Source organism: Anomalospiza imberbis, chromosome 25 (genome assembly GCF_031753505.1).
Source record: "Anomalospiza imberbis isolate Cuckoo-Finch-1a 21T00152 chromosome 25, ASM3175350v1, whole genome shotgun sequence".
Classification (NCBI taxonomy): Eukaryota; Metazoa; Chordata; class Aves; order Passeriformes; family Viduidae; genus Anomalospiza; species Anomalospiza imberbis.
In genome coordinates this window covers 909,538-932,036 of record NC_089705.1, presented here as the reverse complement: position 1 = coordinate 932,036, position 22,499 = coordinate 909,538, and the positions used below count along the sequence as shown (strand labels likewise).

The following is a 22,499-nucleotide window of genomic DNA, read 5'->3' as shown; positions in this document are numbered from 1 at the left end:
GCACCCTCAGCCTTGGTGGCTGATTGAGACTGTTGGGTTCTGGCAAGAGCTGCATCTCCCTCGTGTGTGCGGAACGCTGCACTGCCAGCTCAGTCAAACCCCTCAGCTGTATGTCTGTCTGTCTGTCCCCAGCCTCTCCCGTTTGTCTGCTGTGGGCTCTGGAGCCCGCTCTGCTCACAGGGACTCAGCCACACGGAGAAACGCCTGTTCCTGCAGGAAAATTCTTCCGCATCCCGGATCGTCACCCGTGCTCACAAATCCTCCTCTGCTTTCCTGAGCCTCTGTCCGCTGCTGCTCTGAGCGAAGCCCCTGATCCCACAGGATGCTGTCCTGCCCTTGGCCCAGCGGGCACTGAGAGGGGACCCGCGTGTCACTGCCGCTGTCCCCTCCCTGAGCTCTGCAGGAGGGACACAAGCCTACCACCCCCATCCCTCTGCTTTTCTTGCCTCTCTCCGCTGCTGCTCTGAGCCTTCCCCCAAGGCAGGGATCCCAAAGTGATCTCCAGCCCTGCCCTTGGCACAGCGGGGACTGAGAGGGGACCCGCGCGTCGCTGCCGCTGTCCCCTTTCTCTGGGCTCTGACAGGGGAAGGACACGAGCCTGGAACCCCGAGCCTCTTTGCTTTCTTGAGCCTCTGTCCGCTGCTGCTCTGAGCGAAGCCCCTGATCCCACAGGATGCTGTCCTGCCCTTGGCCCAGCGGGCACTGAGAGGGGACCCGCGTGTCGCTGCCGCTGTCCCCTCGCTGGCACCCCCGGCCCTGCTCAGCTCTGCGGGCAGCAGCCGCTGCCGTCCGGCCCCACCCAGGGCTGCTCTCAGTGGTGCCACTGTTCCAGCCCCTCATTCCCCACCTTCCCCCGCTCCTCCAGAGCTCCCCGTGCCCTCAGCAGCAATGGGGCCATTGTGGGGGGCTGGGGGCCCCGGGGGCAGGGCAGGGCTGGGCATCGCCCCCTCCCCACCCTGGAGCAGCATCTCCTCCTGCTCCTTCTTCCTGCCCCTCTCCCCTCGCTGCCCCCCCGGCCCCGCCGTGTCAGGGGCTGGCTCGGAGCCTCCGCAGAAGGGCAGGTTAATACTCGGGGCCAGCGCTCTGCCCCGCACTCCCAGCCCGGCTCAGCCATGGCCAGGATTTGCTGTGTCCTGCTGCTCTCGCTGCTGCTGCTCCTGCACAGCCCGGGCACCTGCGGGGCTCCTCCGCAGCCCCGCGGTGAGTGGGGACCGGGGCCTGGGGGGCTGTGGGGGCTGGGGGTCCCTCTGTGCCTCCGGCCTGGCGCTGGGGACGGGGAAGGGGAGGGAATGCCCAGCAACAGCCGGGGAAGGGCAGGAGCTGTGTCCCCAAGGCAGCGGGACCTGGGGCTGGGATGGCTCCTGTGGGGACAGCACGTGTGGCCCCGGGTCACCCCTTGGGGCTGGAGGAAGCCCAGGTGGGACAAGGGCTCTGCCTGCCCTCCTCTCTCCAGCTCCAGAGGGGCTGGAGCAGGACCTGGCCGGGCACCCGGGGTCACCTCCCGAGCAGGAGGTCTGGGTCGGGTTGCTGGGATTTCCTCGGATTTCCTTTGTCTGATCCTGAGTGAAATCCTGCTCTGCCTGGCTTCCCGGGTGGGCAGTAGGGCAGCCAGGAGCAGGTGAGCTGCCTGCTCTGCAGCTTGCACGGGGTCCAAACCCCAGCCTGGAATGAGTGCAGAAAGGGCTGGACATCCAGGAAAAGATGGACATGCAGGGAAGGGATGGACACTCAGGAAGGGATGGACACCCAGGGAATAGAGGGACACCCAGGGCAGGGATGGACACCCGGGGCAGGGATGGACACACAGGCAGGGATGGACACCCAGGGAAGGGATGGATACCCAGAAAGGGATGGAAACCCAGGGAAGAGATGGCTACCCAGAAAGGGATGGACACCTAGAGAAGGGATGGAAACCCAGGGAAGATATGGATACCCAGAAAGGGATGGACACCTAGAGAAGGGATGGAAACCCAGGGAAGAGATGGATACCCAGAAAGGGATGGACACCTAGAGAAGGGATGGAAACCCAGGGAAGAGATGGACACCCAGAAAGGGATGGACACCTAGAGAAGGGATGGAAACCCAGTGAAAGGATGTTCTGGTCCTCAGGGGCATCCCTGCTCTTCCCCGGGCTCCAGGCAGCCCAGGGATTTCTGGATTTCTACAGAAATCACTGCAGGAGAGGCAAACTCGGCTGTAAGGCCAGACTTGTGGGAATTCAAAATGTTTGGACAGTGTGATGATGAAGTCTCGCCCACAGCCATGGGCAGCCGCAGCTGTGCAGGTGTGACAGTGACTGCAGAGGTACCTGGGGCTGAGGGAGGGGGGATTTCAGATCAACTGAGCCCTTTCCCCTCAGGAATTCGGGAAAGGAGGGTTCTCTTGGCTGTGTGAAGTTGGGAAACACAGCAGTGACTGAGCTCAGCCTTGCTGTGAGCAGTCAGCTCTCTAAAATAAACCCTTTTTAGTCCTGGGCTACTGCGCTGTTCTCCCAGGATTTAATGGATATGGCAAAGATGCCCTGGGAGAAATTTTCTGCTTAAGTCAGCATTAATTCAGCTATTCCTGAATAAGTCCTAGTGTGGATATTTGTAAATATAGAGGAAGGTTTTATTTCTGGTTTAATCCCAGTTTTAACTAAACTATGCTGAGTCAAGGTGTCAATCAGAGCAAGTCACCTCCTGGAGAGAATGGGCCTGTCCTGCAGACCCTGACTATGGATGAAATCCCAAAAATCTCCTACCTGATATCCCTTCTTTATTCTTTCCTTCTCTGAAATAAACTCCACTCTCATAAAAAGAGCTTAAAAATGTTATTTAAGGCCAAATCACAGAGCAGAAATAAATAAAATTGATAGACTTTGAAATTTCTATTGGCTCCAGCTGTTCTTAGGGAAATAAAATAACTTTTTCTGCTTAGTTTGTCACTAAATCCAGGGATGATTCATCAGCACAAAGGGGGATTTGTGTTTTATTTCTGGAGGAATTAATTGAGCCTTTCCCTTGACCTTCATTTCCCACCTGTAAACTGGGCACAAGCAACCCCTGGCAGAGGGATTTCCAGTGCTGCAGATGGATCTCCCTGGGAGTTTTTCTCCTCTGCAGTGACTTATGGGGGGAAAATGAAATTCATCCATATGGGGAAATGTTAAATTGGATTTTAGTGGGAATTATAGCTCCTGACAAAGTGACCACTGCCTGCTTTGCTCCCACCCTACCAGACCTTTCTGGAGCAGATTCAGCCTCGATGCCTCTCAGGAAACAAACCTGATTAATTCCTTTACGGATCCATCACTGAGTATTTATTTTTATCTGCCTCAAAGACTGAAAGACCCATTAGATCTCACACTGAGGACCAGCTGTAATATTTATGCCATCATTTGGTGCAGTTTTTTTGGACCAAAAGCTCACATTTAAAAATCTGTCCACAGAAATCTCCTTTATGACAGGAACTCCCTGGGCCCTGCAGAAATCAAATATTAACAGAGCACTTGACAGAGACAGGCTAAATGAGGAGAAAAAAATTAAAAAGAACAGGATGCCATAGATCTGCTGGGGAAAATGGGGCCATTCATTTAGGAAATCATAAAAAACACCAGGCCTTTTTTTATGTCTTGCCGCAGCTGAAAATGAAGATGGAAAATGGCATGAAAGCGAGAAATTAAAATAATAATAATAACAATCATTCTGTTTGTTGCATTGCTGATACCTCCTGTTTATAGCCTCTCCTTTTCACTGTGGTTATTCATGGGGTTGTAGAGATTAATTATCTATTATTAATTACCAGTTATGGGTTCCAGATTTCTCTGTTGTGAGAGACAGATGTGAACCAGCTCTGTGCTGTTACTGGTGTTTATTATTGGTGCCATCACTGGGGAACAGGGGTCTGGCTCCTGTTGTGCTGGGAATGTTAACCCTTAACCTGGGAATGTTGTTCCCAATCCCAGCTGATTGCTGAGTGTTGTTCTGGGCCCATTCCCATTAACTGGTACCCATGGGGATTGGTTATCCAGGTCTGAGGTGCAGTAATCCCTTTCCAGCCTTTTTTGGATGCAGAAATGCAGCTCAGGTTTCAGTCCACAGCTTTATCCTTCCTTCCTTCCTTCCTTCCTTCCTTCCTTCCTTCCTTCCTTCCTTCCTTCCTTCCTTCCTTCCTTCCTTCCTTCCTTCCTTCCTTCCTTCCTTCCTTCCTTCCTTCCTTCCTTCCTTCCTTCCTTCCTTCCTTCCTTCCTTCCTTCCTTCCTTCCTTCCTTCCTTCCTTCCTTCCTTCCTTCCTTCCTTCCTTCCTTCCTTCCTTCCTTCCTTCCTTCCTTCCTTCCTTCCTTCCTTCCTTCCTTCCTTCCTTCCTTCCTTCCTTCCTTCCTTCCTTCCTTCCTTCCTTCCTTCCTTCCTTCCTTCCTTCCTTCCTTCCTTCCTTCCTTCCTTCCTTCCTTCCTTCCTTCCTTCCTTCCTTCCTTCCTTCCTTCCTTCCTTCCTTCCTTCCTTCCTTCCTTCCTTCCTTCCTTCCTTCCTTCCTTCCTTCCTTCCTTCCTTCCTTCCTTCCTTCCTTCCTTCCTTCCTTCCTTCCTTCCTTCCTTCCTTCCTTCCTTCCTTCCTTCCTTCCTTCTTCCCTCCCTCCCTCCCTCCCTCCCTCCCTCCCTCCCTCCCTTCCTCCCTTCCTTCCTCCCTTCCTCCCTTCCTTCCTCCCTCCCTCATTTCACAGCTTTATCCCTCCCTCCTTTCCTCCCTCTGTCTTTCCCTCCTTCCCTCTCTCCGTGCTGTCATTCCACACATTTATCCCTCCCTCCTTCTCTCCATGCTGCCCTAGGCAGATGAGGTTTCCTGCCGCCCTCAGAGGCAGCCCGGGGTGACAAGGGACACCCTGCTCACCACAAGTCCTTGTCACTCCCCAGGAACTCTGTTTTCCTTAAGGTGCTTCCCTAGAAAAGCATAAAGAACATTTTAAACATTCAGCTAAAGCTGTGAAACAGAGAAAGGACTGAAACCTGCAGTTCCTCTCCACCCAGTGCTGCTTTACCAGCACCAATCTCTGCCTCCCGGGACACTTTTACTTTGACACTTTTCCTTCTCTCCCTTTGATTTCCCCTCTGTCCCTGCGGTCCCCAGGCACCCTGTGCAGGACCAAGCCCACGGATCTGGTGTTCATCATCGACAGCTCGCGCAGTGTGCGGCCACACGAGTTTGAGAAGATCAAGGTGTTCGTGTCGCGCGTGATCGAGGCGCTGGATGTGGGCCCCAACGCCACCCGTGTGGGCATCATCAACTACGCCAGCGCCGTGCGCAGCGAGCTGCCCCTGCAGGACCCCCAGAGCAAGGCGGCCCTGCTGCAGGCCGTGCGCAGGATCCAGCCCCTCTCCACGGGCACCATGACGGGCCTGGCCATCCAGTTTGCCATCAGCCGCGTCTTCAGCACCGCCGAGGGTGGCAGGGGCAGCGCGCCCAACTTCAAAAAGGTAAAAAAGGTCTGGCTCCTCCAGCTCCTTGCTTCGGAGTCATCGTGGAGCGGTTGGGATAAGCAGAAAGATGATTTTTTAATGGGTTTTGGTTGTGTGTAGACACCTGGGGGTTGATTGTTGCAGGTGGAAAACCTCTAGGAGGTGCAAACCAGAGGTTTGAAAACCTCCAGGAAGTTCACGCCTCTCAGTTCTTCTTGGAAACCTCTGGGAGGTGCAAATCCCTCAGTTCTTGGAAACCTCTGAGAGGTTCAAACCTCTCAATTCTTGAAGACCTCTGGGAGGTTCAAATATCTCCACTCTTCTTGGAAACTTCTGGGAGGTTCAAACCTCTCTATTCTTGGAAGCCTCTGGGAAGTTCAAACCTCTCAATTCTGCTTGGAATCCTCTGAGAGGTTCAAACCTCTCAACTCTTCTTGGAATCCTTTGGGAAGTTCCAACCTCTCAATTCTTGAAAACTTCTGGGAGCTTCAGATCTCTCAGTTCTTGAAAAATCTCTGTGAGGTTCAAACCTCTCAATTCTTCTTGAAAAAGAAGCTCATCTTTGAGGCTCAGTGAAAGAAAATACAAAACTCATTATGACGTATTCAGTCTTAGTCTCAGTTTTTGTTCTAAATGCAGTCTGACAATTACACACAGCACTGGCCACTCCTGCAGATTGGAGAGACATTTCCACTGAACTGTCCATGAAAGTGCTGATCCTCATCACTGGAATCTCTTCCACACCATTCACCATCCCTCTCCTCGTGCACTCTTTTCTTGCTGCCAGACAGCTCCCCCAAGCCTTGCTGTTCCCTGTCACCTCTGGTTGTGCGGAACAAACTATCCTGGATTTCCAATGTCTCCCTGGCACCTCCTTTCCTGGACAGCTGGAAGAGCTGGGAGCAGTGAGCTTTGGAATGATTTATCTGAGGCATTAAAAAAAAGGGGGGAAAAAGGAAATCACTCCTTGTTTTCCCTCTTTCCTTCCACTCCGGAGCTGATCTAATAGGCAGAATCACAGAAGGAGGTTGGGAGGGGTCTCTGGAGCTGAGCCTGAGCTCCAGAGGGGCTGCCCAGGACCATGTCCAGGTGCCTTTTCAATGTCTGCAAGGTGGAAAACTCCAGAGCCCTTTGTGTTCTTGGTTCCCTGGTTATTTTTTCTATTTTTGCTCTGCCTTGAAGTCCAGCCAGCTTCTCCTTTCTGCTCAGGGTGACCCCATCCCCTGCCTGGGAGGAGGAACAGGTCATACAGGGGTTTAGGGAGGTGAAGCTTCCAGAAACACCAGACACGGTCCTTGCTCCTTCCCACAGCAGAAATCCAACAAATCCTCACGCAAATCTGGTTGTCAACATCCCAAAAGATCACACGGTGCTTTGCTCTTGCTTTGTGCAGCAAATGTCACCCCCGGGCAGGGAAAAGCAAAATTTGTTTCTGGAGGAGCTCCGAGAAAAATCTGCTCCCACCTTCCTCAAAACCCGTGGGGAGCCCAATTATTTTCACCTTATTTTTTTAGGGAAGAACAAATAAATTGGCAAATTGCTGAGCAAATCCGGGGCCTTATGCAGCTTCCTGCCCGATTCTCCTTGGAGCGCTGCTGGAACATCACGTTCCCAGGGCATAATGAGCCATCAGTCCCTCATTAGCTGTGGGATCGCAGGGAAACGCCAGCCCAGGCTGGGAATACCTGGGAATGCCAAGGAATGCTCGGGAATGCTCGGGTGTCTGAGACAACCAGGAATAAACTGTATCAGACCACGTGGGATTTCTGTCTGGCAGAAGGATGAGGGATCCAGAATGTCAGGAATTCACAGGGAAAGCTGCTGGTTAATTAAGCAAAAGGTTTGACCTTGAAAAGCAAAATTTCGGAGTTTTCCCAGGGTAAAACTGAGGATCAGGGCAAAATTCAGCTGTTGGAGGCAGCAGAAGCTTTACCTTTTCATAATTTCCCTCACAAGGCTGAGCAGTGCTAGCCTCCCCAGGATCCAGAGGCTGCTCCTTCCCTCCAAGCCTTTCCCAAACCAGGCCCACACCAGGACTCAGCTTTTTCACTGACAGGGAATTACAGAGATCCTCAGATTGCAAATAATTTGGAGGCAGGTTTGAAAATAATAATAATAGAAAAGGATATTTTTTCACATTGATGCAGGGAAAATATCTATGGTGGGAATCCTAGGAAAAGCCGAGGATTTCCTGATGAGTGGGTTAACCAAATGTGATATTAAGAGATATTTTTTACACTCTTTCTGTCAGGCTATCACAGACAGGTCCCCTGGCTTCCTCTCACTATTCCATTCATTTTCCCCATGGGTACTCTGATTAATTCCCAATCCTGTCTCTGTATCCAGAAGTTTTGTTTTCTCCAAGAGCAGAGCAGGAAGCAATGTGAACTTTGAATCCTTTATGGCAGATTTCCACACAGAAGCATTATGAGGCTCTTTCCATCACATCCAGGTGTGGACACTGCAGCCCCTCCTGGTCTGGGTTTATCTGGGCTCGGGCTTATCAGGGCTTGGGTTTAACTGGACTAGGGTTAAGCTGAAGAGGGAGAGGAGCTGATAAAACCTGGAGAATTTCTTGATTTAGGAAGAGGATTGCAGGAGGGCACATGGCTGCTGACAGGACCTACTGGCAGGGTTTGGTCCCTGATTTGATAACGCCTCTGATCCCTGATTTGATGACGCCTCTGGTGTCTGATTTGATAACGCCTCTGATCCCTGATTTGATGATGCCTCTGATCCCTGATTTGATAACGCCTCTGATCCCTGATTTGATGACGCCTCTGGTGTCTGATTTGATAACGCCTCTCATTCCCTCATTTGATAACGCCTCTGATCCCTGATTTGATGATGCCTCTGATCCCTGATTTGATAACGCCTCTCATTCCCGCATTTGATAACGCCTCTGATCCCTGATTTGATAACGCCTCTGGTGTCTGATTTGATGACGCCTCTGGTGTCTGATTTGATGACGCCTTTGGTCCCTGATTTAATAACGCCTCTCATTCCCTCATTTGATAACGCCTCTGATCCCTGATTTGATAACGCCTCTGGTGTCTGATTTGATGACGCCCCTGGTGTCTGATTTGATAAAGCCTCTGGTGTCTGATTTGATAACGCCTCTCATTCCCTCATTTGATAACGCCCCTGGTCCCTGATTTGATAACGCCCCTGGTGTCTGATTTGATAACTCTCCTCGTTCCTGCCAGCCGGGCTTTGAGGGCGCTCCTCTCCGCGGCAGCCCCGGGCGGCGCTGCCGGCGCTGCTCAGGCGGAGCAGCCCGGCTGGAGCAGGAGCCGGAGCTGAGGCTGAGGCTGAGCCGAGGGCTCTCTCTCCTGGCAAAAGGCTCCACTGCACGGATGGATCCACTCCCGCCCCATGAAAATCCCGGGGCTCCTCGGGCACACCCATTCCCCCCACACCTGCCCCAGATGCTGCTTTGCCTTTCTTTTGCCACGCTAGAAAAGCAAGGCTTGAACTTGTTTATTTTTTCCCCCGTGGAAGCACTAATTGCGGAATTCTGATGCTCCTGGGAGTTTTTAATTGTACGTGCTTTAGGAAGTGCAGATAAACAGCTGAAATGAGATTGTAAAGCCCCACATTTTTCCTGTTTCTCCTGTTTTTTGCAGAGGGGAAGCTCTTTCCCCATTCTGTATTCCAGCCCAAGCCATTCCTTTCGAGTCGGCAGTGGTGTCACAATAAATCAGTTGTAAGGAAAAGTGGCAGGGGCAGAAGAATTGGCAAAGAGCAAGAATTCATGTCTTGTGACATAGTCTCTTTCAGAAGAAAAATAAAGAGGAAAAGGGACAAACGAGGAGCAGGACTTGGGAGGCTTTTAACTGGTTCAGGGCACCGTTTAATCCAAGCTGAAATCCAGTTCCCACTTAAACCAGCTGCCACTTCAATGCTGGGGTTAGCAGGGGTGGGGTTTAATCCCTGCTGTTTATTTTGGAACAGAGAATCACAAATCCTGGCAGGCCCTGACACACAGCATGACCTCGAGCCTCTTCTCCTCTCTCCCCATGGAGATGGTTTCAGTTCCATCCTTCAGCTCCTCCATCTATAAATGGGATGAAGCCTTCATCTCAAATTTCCATGGCATTTTCTGAGATGCTGTGAAGTCCCACACTCAGCTGGGCTTGTCCCGAGTGTCCCTGGAGATCTTTAGTTTGGCTTGAGCTCAAGTTTGTTTAAATTAAAACATAAATTTTAATTTAGTTTCCTTAGAGGGGGATGCAGCAGCTGTTCCTTGGTGAACCCATTCAATCCCTGGCTCTTGTCTCTTGGGGAAACCATCAATCCCTGGCACTTGCCCCTTGGTGAAACCATTCAATCCCTGGCAGTTTAACTTTTCCAGCTCAGAAAGAAACTAATTCCACCTCAAAAAAACATGCTTTGTGTGATCTCCAAAGAATGGGAAAATCTGGGGGGGATTCCCTTTTCCCTTAATTTTAGAAATGTAAACCCTTCCCTCCTACCCCGGCCAGTTCCATCAACATTCTGGGCATATGAACGAGAATAGCAGTGCCCACCCAGCCCATCCCTCCCCGCTGCAGGTGGCCATCGTGGTGACCGACGGCCGGCCCCAGGACGGGGTGCAGGACGTGTCTGCCCGGGCCAGGGCTGCAGGCATCGAGATCTTCGCCATCGGCGTGGGAAGGGTGGACATGGGCACGCTGAGGCAGATGGCCAGCGAGCCCCTGGACGAGCACGTGGACTACGTGGAGAGCTACAGCGTCATTGAGAAGCTGACCCAAAAGTTCCAGGAGGCTTTCTGTGGTGAGTCCTGGAGTGCCCAGCCCGGAGCTGCGTGTCTGCCAGCCAGGGACTGGGAATGGTTTGGTTGGGAAGGACCTTAAAGCTTTGCAGAGAATCCTGGAATGCTTTGGGTGGGAAGGGGTTGGAAAGCTCATCCCATCCCACCCCTGCCATGGCAGGGACACCTCCCACTGTCCCAGGCTGCTCCAAGTCCCAGTCTCCAGCCTGGCCTTGGGCACTGCCAGGGATCCAGGGGCAGCCACAGCTGCTCTGGGAATTCCAGCCCACCCCCTCCCCAGCCTCCCAGGGAACAATTCCCAGTTCCCAAGATCCCATCCATCCCAGCCCTCTGGCAGTGGGAGCCATTCCCTGTGTCCTGTCCCTGCAGACCCTTTTCCAAAGTCCTCCTCCAGCCTTTCCCATGGAAGTTGTACCTGTAACCACCCTTCACCCCTGTGGGAATCAGGGGCTCCTTGAAGTTGCCTTTCCAGAACTGCAGGGTTTTGTCCAGGGAATTTCAAGTTTTGGTTAAAGAAATCTCCAGATTTCACTGGCACCGGAGAGTTTGTAAACACGATCCACACACTCCTGGAGGAACTGGAAAACAACCTGGAAAAGAAGATTTTAGGCACAGCTGAAATCACACCCCTTTTGGGGCAGTTGAGAGAATTTGTTTTGTAACTCCCCCCACCAGAATTCCCAGTTCAACTGGGATTGTCCCAGTTCCTGTCAGAGGCTGAGCTGCCTTTGCCTGATGCTGCTTTTGGGGTTGGGTGCCTCATGGGGCAGGAATCTCTCCTGGCTGGAGCAGGATCTAATTCCTGTCTGCACAGTATGTCAAAGGAGCCCGAACATCCTAAAAACACCATCCCAAAAACACCATCCTATAAACACCATCCTCCAAACGACACCCTACAAACACCATTCTACAAACAGCATCCTATAAAACCACCATCCTCCAAACCCCATCCTTCAAAAACAGTATCCTACAAAAGAGCATCCTAAAAATAAATCCATCTTTGCTCCTACAGGAGCTGCTGAAGGACCGGGTATGTTTTATTGCTTCCAAATGTGCCCCAAGGCAGCAGGAATGGGCCATAAATCCCCTTTTTCTGTCAGCAAGAGAGGCCCAGGGGCTTCTCCCTGCCATTCCCTGGAAGCCAAAACGTGTGGCAACACTTCCTGAAAGGTGTTATCAACCTGGAGCTCCAAACACACACGGCTGGGCCTGGAGAACTCCCAGTTTCTGAGAGGAGTAAAACCTCCTGGTCCAGCTCCCAGGCTGAAAGTGATGAAGGGGAGCAGCTTTTTGTCATGGAAGATTGGCTCCTCTGTGGAAAGGAAGGAAATTTCAGATCCAGAGTGAGCCATGGATTATCCTCAGGTGATAACACAGAATGAGTCAGGTATTACCAAGTGTCACTGCAGCAGCAGCTCGTGGGAGAGGGAACAAACACTTCAGCCAAAAGGAGGGAGAGAGACAGAATTTGAGGAGTGGAATCCAGGCCATGAATATTTGGGGAGTTTGAATTGGCTGCCCTGGAGGCAGCAGCGGTGCCAAGGTCTCACCTTGTGGTTTGAAGTTGTGGGGGAAAATCCTTTCTGTGCCTCCCTGTGCAGATGGCAAAGCTCTTCCCATGGAAAAACCCTGGGAGATGAGGGAAGCACTCAGGATCGCTGCAGGGAGCAGAGGACAGCCCTGGGGGAATGCCCAAGTCCCTGTTTTCGTGTTCTTCATGTGCAGTGCCCTAAACCACCCCAGAGATGAACCCAAACCCCCTGCTCGGGCACAGCACAGGATTTGTGGGATTGGCAGCAGGGAAAAGTGCTTCCCACAGCGCTCAGCAAACTCGTGGGGAAACAGGAAATCCTTGGTGCTCCAGCCAGTGGTGAGATTAACCAGAGCACTGAACTACAGGCAGCTCCAGGGGCAGAAACATTCCCAACAATCTGGGCTGGAACAATCTACCAGTGCTGGCACAGCCACGGGAAGTGGAAAGGCCAAAAAAACGTCCAAAATATGAGTGGAGCAGAACACAAATGGTTCAAAATAACAAACCTTAACTCGGAAAGACTCTGTTCCACTCCAGCTTCCATCCGTTCGCTCCAGCCCAGTGCCTGGATTTCTGCACACTTTCCCCTGGCATTTGTAACTGAATTTGCCTCCCCAGCCCTGTTTGCTCTGGAGTTTGTTTACCACTCTCACTGCTGTGGCTGTGACAGCACTGTCACCCCCAGTGCTGCTGGCTCCTGGTGCTGCCACTCAGATGCTGTTTGCTCAGCATCCCAGGAGCCACAGCCAGGGCAGGAGGGGCAGCAGGAATGTTTGGAGAGCAGGGATCTGAGAGCTGCACATGCAAGGAGAGCTCTGAAGTGAATTCCAGGTGTGTTCACACATGAATGCTGTCCAGGACGGGTAGCTGAGCTGCCTGCTCAGAACGGCACTGTAGAGCTGCAAAAATGGGGTACTGACCAGCCCAGAGCGCAGCTGGGACCCAAACCTCACCCAGGAGCTTGGCAGAGTGAGGTTTGCTGTGATTTGCCCCACACCCAGCGGGGTTTGCCCTCAGGACAGGGAAGATTTCCAGACCTGGCTGTGCCTTGGAGTAGGGAGACTCGAGGGAATTTCTTCCTTGTCTTTATGCCTGTCTTGGTTTGAACAGAAAGAGGTTTGCTGAGGAAGGCAGGAGCCTCCCCTGAAATGGAAAATGTAAACCCCCTCCCTCTGAATTAATGTAATTCTGAAATTAAGGAGCTCTCAGGCAAAGATATGGGAATAGGAATAACAGTTCTTTACTAGGGAAATTAAAAATACAAATGCAATAGCACAAACAAACCAGTGCCAGAGTCAGAGCAGGCCCTGGCAGCCTGTGGGTCAGGCTGGTGGCAGCAGTCCCATCCCATGGTGGCTCAGCCCTCCTGCAGTGCCAGCTGTGCTTCTGCTGGAGCAGGGATCCTGCACAAGGGTGGAGTTTTCCTCTGAAGCTCCAGGGCTGCTGGAGATGGGCCTGGGCTTCCTCTGGGAATGCAGTGGGGAAAAAAGCTGCTCCTCTGGGAATGCAGTGGCAAAGGCTGCTGTGGTGTGCCAAGGTCAGATTGTATCCAGGTAGGAATGCTTGGCTGCTCCCCCTGGGCGGAGCCTCTCCCCATGGATGATGGAATTTTCTCAGCCATGCAGGGACACTCAGTGGCCATGAACAGAAGAGATCTCCTGGAGGGAGGATTGGCTGTGGGAGAGATAAAGAAATCTGCTCAATGGACAGCAGAGAGCTGCCCCAGCTCTGACAGATGGGATAGAACACACAGCCCCATTTCCAGCCTGAGGCATTTTCTCAGCCACTGTCCAGGATCAATGAGCTGTGTCCCCCTGCAAAGCAGAGTTAATTATGGAGTCAGTGTGGGGCTGTGCAGAGCTGGGTGGGAGTGGGGAGGCCTCAGGCTGGCCCCTGCTTGAAGCCACCCCCTCCTCTCCTTGCAGTGGTGTCCGACCTGTGTGCCACGGGGGACCACGACTGCGAGCAGGTGTGTGTCAGCACCCCGGGGGCCTACAGGTGTGCCTGCAGGGACGGCTTCAGCCTCAACAGCGACGGCAAGACCTGCACCGGTACGTGAGGGGTCCCTGAGGGGATGGTGGTGACAGCACTGGGATGTTCTTCTCAGGGAAGGCAGAAAGGAAAACCCTGCTCTTACAAGCCAGAATCACTTTCAAAACAATGCTGTGATCTCCTGTTGGGTTTTCATTGATTAACCCCATTTCCTCAGCAATAAATGGCATTAGGGTTCTATTTTCCTACATCATTTATTGAGGCCTTTGCTGCTGTTTTCTTCTGCCCTCTTCTCCTGTTTTTCCTCAGCTTGCAATGGTGGCTTGGGGTCTGCTCTGGATCTTGTATTCCTCATCGACGGCTCCAAGAGTGTGAGGCCTGAGAACTTCGAGCTGGTAAAGAAATTCATCAACCAAATCGTGGATTCGCTGGAGGTGTCAGACAAACAGGCCCAGGTCGGGCTGGTGCAGTACTCCAGCTCCGTCCGGCAGGAGTTCCCCCTGGGGCAGTTCAAGAGCAAGAAGGACATCAAAGCAGCAGTGAAGAAAATGTCCTACATGGAGAAGGGGACCATGACAGGCCAGGCTCTGAAGTACCTCATTGACAGCTCCTTCTCTGTCATCAACGGAGCCCGGCCCGGGGTCCCCAAGGTGGGGATTGTCTTCACTGATGGACGCTCACAGGATTATATCTCAGATGCTGCCAAGAAAGCCAAGGACTCAGGTAGGGCTCCTGAACTCCCAGGGGCTTCTTTCTCCCTTGGCCTAAGCAGGAATTTTTCCCCTGGATCTGTCTCTTAGGATATAAACAGGTCACAATGAGTAATTCTGGGGAGATATTCCCTGACTGTCCTCGCCCGGAGAGAGCTTGGAACTCCTCAGTCTGGGCGTCAGGTGCGCCTTGGTTTGCCAAGAACTGGTTTTAGTTTCCTTCTGTGTCTTTGGAGGAGTTTCTGCTGGCCAGGATAGAGTTCCATGCCTTTGGAATGAGATGGACAGGATGGAGTTCCATCCCCTGGAATGGGATGGACAGGGTAGAGTTTTACCCCCTGGAATAGGATGGGCAGGGTGGAGTTTTACCCTGTGGAATGGGATGCACCCAGGTCTAATAGCTCCACACAAATGTGGAAGGAAGCTGCAGGGGGAATTTGGAATTAGGACGTTCCAGCACCTTTAGGGTTGGACAGGGCTTGGAGCAACCTGGGATAGTGGAAGATGGTGGAGCAAGAGGAGCTTTAAGGTCCCTCCTAACCCAGGCCAGTCTGGGATTTGTCTGGGGTTGGTCAGGAAGCCCAGCCCAGCAGCAGAGGCACACGGGGGCAAAGACAACGAACCCCAGGATTTGCAGGGCCAAGTGTGGCTTGGCTGCATCAGCCTCAAGGCCTGGAAAAGACAAATAAAAAGCAATAAAACAATAAACAAAGCACAGACATGGGTTAAGGAGGAACCCCAGGCACATTAATAAGGAACTTTTCTCAGCTGCTGTTGTAGGAAAAGCACTCAGTGGCCACACACTGATGAATTCCTGTGTCTGAGCCCCATGAAATATTAATGCCTCGAGAGCTGCCCCTTTGCTGACCCGCTGAGCATGTTCCCAGTCTCTGGCACCCCTGTGTTAAATGGATCCAGCCCCTGGGAATTCATTCAGGAATTGCTGAATCCTTCTCTTCCTTTTAACTTCGCCCTCCACCACTAGAGGGGACTCGGGGCCAGCACATAACCAGAAAGGTCAGGGAGCTGGTGAAAAACCAATGTTTACAAAGCACTCTGACATCTTACAGGGCTGTTCAGCTCTTATAAAACAAAAGGTTCTTAAAAAGTGTATTTATAGAATTTATTCCTCCCTGGTGATAAAACTTTGTGCCTTGTCTCTCCCTCCTCTCTCGTCCCTGAAAGGAAATCTCTTATCTGTCCATGAGTTATTGCTGTGGGATAAACAAGTGCTTAAAAGGAGACTGCAAAATTGTTCAGTGAGCCGAGCCTTGGAAAAACAACACATATTTGATACATCCAGAGAAAGAGAGGCAAAAAGGGGAGCAGGGAAACATTTCCAGTGCCTGGGCATGGACAGTAGAGACAAAGTAGAGACAAATATTTTGAATCAGGGCGAATTAATACCACCCAAAATGGGAAAATTGCATTTCAGTTCAACAGAAACAGGTTTAATGCAGATCAATCTCCTGACAGAGCAGGATGATCCCTGGGCAAGTTCTGAACTCCCAGGGGAGGCTGCAATTTTGGACAGAGACTCAGCTCAGTTCTGCTGACCCCAGGTCTCCACTGCAGGGGGACTTTTCCACTCAGGGGCTCGTTAACAGGGTTGATTAACAGTGGCTGAGCCTGTTCTGGAGACTGCCACTGTTTCCTTTGGCTACATTATCACTTCCAGATCAGTGGGATGGTGTTACCATCACCTGTCCTTTCCTGCATCTCCAAAACCTCGTTCTTGTTGTCATTGGCTGGGAAATTCTACTTAAACTCTGCCTACAAAAATATTTTGGCCTCTGTTTGACCTGGCTGAAAGGAGCATCTCCAAAACCTTGTTCTTGTGGCCACAGTGCCCATGGTCTGGTAAATTTTAATAAAATCTCTGCTTGTAAAATTATTTTCACCTTGTTTGACCTGGCTGAAAGGAGTCTAGAATAGTGGGGGTGAAGGGTAATTCTCAGTTAGGATCTGGAGCTGTGTGGGGCCTGGGAGTGCAGGGGGTGGATGAGGATGTCCAGCCTGGTAGGGTGGCACTGTGCCAGCTCCGTGCTGTTGACAGGATCCTGTTCCCGGTAGGATTTCGGATGTTTGCCGTGGGAGTGGGCAACGCCGTGGAGGATGAGCTGAGGGAGATCGCCTCAGAACCTGTGGCTGAGCATTATTTCTACACTGCTGACTTCAGGACCATCAGCAAGATCGGGAAGAAGCTGCAGATGAAGATCTGTGTTGGTGAGAGGGGACTGGGGTTCAGCCACAGAATCTGAACGGCTGAGGAACAGCTGAGGAACGGCTGAGGGAGCTGGGGGTGCTCAGCCTGGAGAAAAGGAGACTCAGGGTGACCTCATCACTCTCTGCAGCTCCTGAAAGGTGGCTGTGGCCAGGTGGGGTTGGGCTCTTTCTCCAGGAACTGACAGAACCAGAGGACACAGCCTCAGCTGCCCCAAGGGAAATCCAGGTTGGATATCAGGAAAAAGTTTTTCATGGCAAGAGTGATAAAGTTCTGGAATGGCTGCCCAGGGAGGTGGTGGAGTCACCATCCCTGGGTGTGTTTGAAACAAGCCTGGATGTGGCACTGGGTGCCAGGGTTGAGTTGAGGTGCTGGGGCTGGGTTGGACTCGATGATCCTGAAGGTCTCTTCCAACCTGGTGATTCTATGATTCTTAAGAGTGGAGCAGAGGGGTGAAAATGCCCCTCCAGAAACTGCCAGGTGAAGATCTGTGTTGGTGAGAGGGGATTGGGATGGAGGGGTTTTGTCCCAGTGTTTGAAGGCTGGAGTGCAGAGATGAAAACGCCCTTGGAGAAGCTGCAGATCATCAGTCTGTGTTGGTGAGAGGGGATTGGGATGGAGGGGTTCAGGGAAGGCTGGAGAGGAGGGATAGAAATGCCTGTGGAGAAGCTGCAGATCATCAGTCTGTGTTGGTGAGAGGGGATTGGGATGGAGGGGTTCAGGGAAGGCTGGAGAGGAGGGATAGAAATGCCTGTGGAGAAGCTGCAGATCCTCGATCTGTGTTGGTGAGAGAGGACTGGTGTGAGAAATGCTACTCACTTCCAAGAATTTAAAAGGTTTATTAAAACCTTATCAAAAATACAACACAAGACTGAATAGAGAAAATATCACAGCGCCAGGAGCAGAGGATTTTCCCACCATGTGCTCACCCACACAGTGGAGATTTCACCTTTTAACCCTTTGGCCCCTCCCAAAGTTCTGTCCATCGACTCCTCCTTGGCTGTCCAGTGCTGGAGATCACTTCCTGACATCCTGACTGGGGGCAGCTGTTGCCATGGAAATGAGCCCACCCTCCCAAATGTCCCAGATTCCCCGGCCATCCCATGAGAACAATGCAAAAAGGGGGAGGACATAATTATAAATCTATAAAACTTCTCTTAACATGTACATAATATTTGCCCTTTAATTGTGAGAGTCAACTATTTCATTACTCATTTATCACATCTGGGATGGAGGGCTTCAGTCAGTGGTTGAGGCTGGACTGGAGGGGGTGCAAATGTCCCTGGAGAAGCTGCAGCTGAACGTCTGTGCTGGTGGGAGGGGGATTGGGGATGGAGGGGTTCAGTGACATTATTTGTGGCCTGGAGTTGAGGGATGAAAATGCCCTTTTAGGTGAATGTGATAAAAATCTCCCAGTTTTCAGTGTGTGGAGCTGGCAGAACACACAGGAGCATCAGGAGACATCAATATTTTGGGTGGTTACCTGAGGCAAAGCAACCCCCACACCTTAGCCATGTCCCCCTCTCCCAAATCCTCTTCTCCTTCCTTTTCCCTCTACCTTTCTGCCCTTTTTCTTCAGAAATGATGAATTTGTCTCCCAGGTTCCTAAAGATGGGATTTCCTTTCCTCCTGGAAAAGTTGGAGAGGGATAATCCCCATGTCTGCAGAGCCAGCATTGCAAGGCAGAGACTCTTTGACAAGTCTCATTAAACAATTAGGATCAATCCAAGAACAAGAGGATGGGATCTATATGAAACCCCCAACAAATTGTACTTTAAAGTCATTCAAATACATTTAAGCTTCAGCCTTCCAAAAAAAAATTGCCATAAAACTGTCTTTTTTAAAATAACAATTTGGGTAAATATGTTTACATTTGAGTATTAAAAATAAAAGGAAGGCAAGGAGACATTTGCATTTTTTTTTTCATTTCCGGTGCCAGCTTGTATTTCTCAACAGCTGCCTTGAAATCTTCTGTTAATCTCCAGCTTTAGGTTACACCTGGCTGGTTTAAACTTGTTGTTTTGGTGCAAGTGATTAATTTCCTTTAAAAATTCTGTCTTTTATTTACTCCTTCTTTGCTCAGCTCATAGTGGCCTTGTAACCCTGCCCTTTCTTTCCCAGTCATCTTTTTCCTCCTGTTCCAGTCTAAGTTAATTTTCCTTGAAGAACAGATGTTAATTAGTGACATAAATTAGCCAAGTGATTAACACTCATGGTTCCACCCCCTCAAGGACTGGAGTTACTGAAGCAAAGCTCAAACCAGTCTTGATGGCAGCAGTGCCTCCAATTCCTATTGGATCTTGTTGGGGAGACAGAAGTTGGTTTTATTTGGTCAGACTCTAATTTTAGGGCAAATTTGAAGCATCAGGAGCAGAGCATAGTGGGTTTCCAGAGAGATGGGAACCCAGGAAAAGCTTCTTATGGCTGAAATAACAGAAAAATGTGACATTCTCTGTTCATCTGAGGTTAAAGCCAGAAGAGATCAATCAGCTAATTAGAAATAATTATATTTTGATTTCATTTCTATTTCTGACATAGAAAATAAGAATTGTTCCATTTCACTGGGCTCAGGGATTTTGATTAAGTCAATTTTTTGGTGCCACTCATTCTCTTGCTGTTGTGACCCACAGAGGAAGATCCGTGTGAGTGCAAATCCATCATGAAGTTCCAGACCAAAGTAGAAGACCTCATCAATTCCTTGCAGCAGAAACATATCCTTTGGAAGTTTGGCCAGGATTGGGTGGTTTAGGCTGGGATTTCCAGAGGGACCATGGGGAAGGTCTGTTCCTGGGGGAAGGAGGTGGGGTGGGGCTCAGGAAGGAGGGAATGAGGCACCTGGGGGAGTCTGGGCTGGTGACGATGTGGGGGTTGGTCAAAAGTCGGGCTTGATGACCCTGGAGGGCTTTTCCAAGCTCTGGGATTCCGGGATTGTGGGGAGATGGGGCTGCAGGTCCTGAGACAGCTGGAATGGGAGGCAGGGAACTCCTTCAGAGCAAACATCCACTACTGCCCCAGTTCCTTCATGGACTGCAGGGACAGAGGGACATCAGAACACCTCAGACTGTAGGTGGGTGGTGTGGATAATCCAGATGGACACATCCACCCATCCCAGGTTGTCCCAGCTGGCCGAAACTCAGTGCTGGGAGATAAATCCTGGTGGAACCCTGGAAGCATCTCCAGCCAGGTGAGTTGGATCCCATCAGAACCCACCTGGTGGGACTGAGTTCTGCTGTGCTGGGCCTTTCATTAAGTGGCAGAAAGAGAGAAAAATCCACAAAAAAACTGTGAGTAGGATTAAAACTTCTTCTGAAAAAAGGAATTCATGGAGCCTCAGGGTGGCTCACAGGGGCAGGGGAGATGTCTCACCACTGAGGATCAGGAGAGGTTCTAATTTTAAAACAACATTCTCATTTCTTCACACATTTCTGGGCCCTGCTGTGGCACAGTTCTGTTCCTCCTCCCGGAACCAAGCTGGGTGAGATCCGTGACCTGTGTGGTGCAGAGGTCACGGGAAGTCACAGTTCCCACCCGGTGGGTGGCCTGTCCCAGCACACCATCAACAGCAATTAGTGAGAAGAGCAGAAAACTGCTCTGCAACTCCAAGAAAAGCTCTTGCTCCTCTCCTCAGGGTCAGAGGCTCCATCAGCCCCTCCTTTCCCTCCTCCTCTGGAAGTGAGCCCGTGGCAGTGGGAGGATGTGTGAGCACCGACAGCTCCTTCCTGCGGTGAGCTCCATCAGCCCGAGCAGCTCTGGGAATGCCAGAGGGGATGGGCACAGATCCCCTCTGCTCCTGCTCCCATCCTTACCTGTGCTGCCAGCCTGGGATCAGGGAATTTTTGAGTGGTTTGGGTGGAAGGGGCCTTAAAATTCCTCCCATCCCACCCCTGCCATGGCAGGGACACCTCCCACTGTCCCAGGTGCTCCCAGCCCCAGTGTCCAGCCTGGCCTTGGGCACTGCCAGGGATCCAGGGGCAGCCACAGCTGCTCTGGGAATTCCAGCCCAGCCCCTCCCCACCCTCCCAGGGAACAATTTCTTCCCAATATCGCATCAAAATCTCTCCTCTTTTAGTTAAAACCTTGGCCCATCACTCTGTGCCCACACAAAAAGTTTCTCTCCCAGCATTCCCAGAAAATTTGTAGGTTTTCCTCCTTAACTCCTCCTCACTGGAAGCTGTGGCCAAAAGAATCGAAGCCCTGGAGAACAAGATCATCTAAAACCCCACCCCAGCAGTTTTTCACCTCCTTCCCAAAGTAACAGAACCAGAACTGCTCCATTTTTCAGGGAGGGCAGCTCAGCCCCAGGGCTCTGGGCAGCTTTTATTAAGGTCTAGGCTACCTGCATTTGTTTAAAAGGAAGAATTATTACAGTAGAGCAGACTTTGTATAAAGGGCAGAGCACAGGGTGTGACTGAGAGTTAGACCAGGCTCGAGTTTGCTGCATCCTATAGAGTGCATATATTCAAAAAAAAAAAAAAAAAACCTTGAAAGATTTTTTTTTTATTTAAAGCTTAATATATATACAATGTGTTACTGAGTACTTGATGATGAGTTCTGTGAATCCTCTGCTGCAGCTTTTGTTTCTATGCATGAGATAATTTAATTTAAAATGGGAGTGACTTAGAATCACCCTCAGCTGCTGGGTGTAAAGGCCAAAGCTGAGCTCCTGGCTGTTGTCAGTAATTAGGTGAGGTTTAGTCCTTTTCCTGAGCGTGCTCTGCAGGCAGGCTGGGCCAGGCTGCTCCTGCCTGGGCTCATCCCGAGCTGTGGAACTAGAACGGGAACAGCTTTCCCAGAAGGGAATGGTGGCAGTGTCCCAGTGCCTGGGCTGAGCCTGCTCTGGGTGACGTGCTGGGGACCCTCCATGGCCCTGAGTGCCACCAGCCAGATGTGCCCTGCTCTGGGTGACCGTGACATGGTGCCAGGTCTGTGGCCCCAAGTGCCACCCGCCAGGAGATGTCCTCTGTTCTGGGTGATCCTGACAAGGTTCAGGGACCCTCTGTGGCTCTGCCACAAGCCAAATGTGCCCTGCTGTGTCCCCACAGCCTCAGCTGGCACTCCAAATCCATCCCCCACCCTGGGAATGCTGCTGGAGCTGCCCTGGAATCAGAGCCTCCATCCCTGCTCCCGCCCAGGTTCACCTCACACCTTGGAGCAGCTCCCAGGCTCACCACAGACCCTGCAGACTCTGCTGCTCCTGGATTCCCTGGGAATGTGGGCTGGGAGCACCTCAGGCTGCCTGTCCCTGCAGCTGTACCTGGCCATGGATCCCCATGGCACCGCTGGATGCCTTGGGGGAGGTTTATGGGGTTTATGGGTTTCTTTATGGGGTTTTATTTTTTGTATCAAAATATTTATACTTGAGACTATGTGAGAAAAGCTTTTTGGGGCGACTTGGCCTGTTCAGAAGTGTCACCAGAGCAGATGTGTTTTGGTTTTGGGGGAATATTAAAAGTTTGCTGGAAATTTGGGAAGCCAGCGTCATCCTTTGTGTGAGTGCTGAGGAGGTTGCCTGACAACACCAACCTCCAAAGGCTTCCTAGCGGGAGGTAATCATCTCATGTCACATCCTCTTATCTCTGTGAAAGGGAAGAAATGGGTCCAGAGAGAAAGGCAGATCCTTCTCTCCAAACAGAGCCTCTTTTACAATAAAAATAATTTCTTTCACTCCTGGAGACGCAGGGATGAGTCGAGCCCTGAGTCAAGGGCTGCAGGCAGCCCTTGATGGCCAAACCTCACCCTCACAGGCAAATCCTGAATATCCCAGATTCAGGGTAACCCCTCCAGCTCCTGAACTTCTTGGGATGAGTTCCTGTCTATTTTTCCATATAAAT

General features: G+C 51.3%; 1 protein-coding gene across 1 annotated transcript; it reads left to right on the top strand.

Moving 5' to 3' along the window:
* Positions 1-888: 888 nt before the first annotated feature.
* Positions 889-22,138, top strand: MATN1 (matrilin 1). The gene is made up of 9 exons (XM_068172607.1): positions 889-1,200; positions 5,106-5,452; positions 9,988-10,210; positions 13,668-13,793; positions 14,044-14,457; positions 16,518-16,670; positions 19,299-19,379; positions 20,834-21,583; positions 21,652-22,138. Exons 1-8 carry the CDS (start codon positions 1,113-1,115, stop codon positions 20,881-20,883), a joined length of 1,482 nt encoding a protein of 493 aa, XP_068028708.1. The 5' UTR covers positions 889-1,112; the 3' UTR covers positions 20,884-21,583; positions 21,652-22,138.
* Positions 22,139-22,499: the final 361 nt, after the last annotated feature.

Bases quoted from the DNA above. Each gene is read 5' to 3' on its own strand.
- MATN1 (XM_068172607.1), top strand. From the start codon at position 1,113: ATGGCCAGGATTTGCTGTGTCCTGCTGCTCTCGCTGCTGCTGCTCCTG. The intron at 1,201-5,105 runs GTGAGTGGGGAC...TGCGGTCCCCAG, and splicing joins GGCTCCTCCGCAGCCCCGCG to GCACCCTGTGCAGGACCAAG. The intron at 13,794-14,043 runs GTACGTGAGGGG...GTTTTTCCTCAG, and splicing joins CGACGGCAAGACCTGCACCG to CTTGCAATGGTGGCTTGGGG.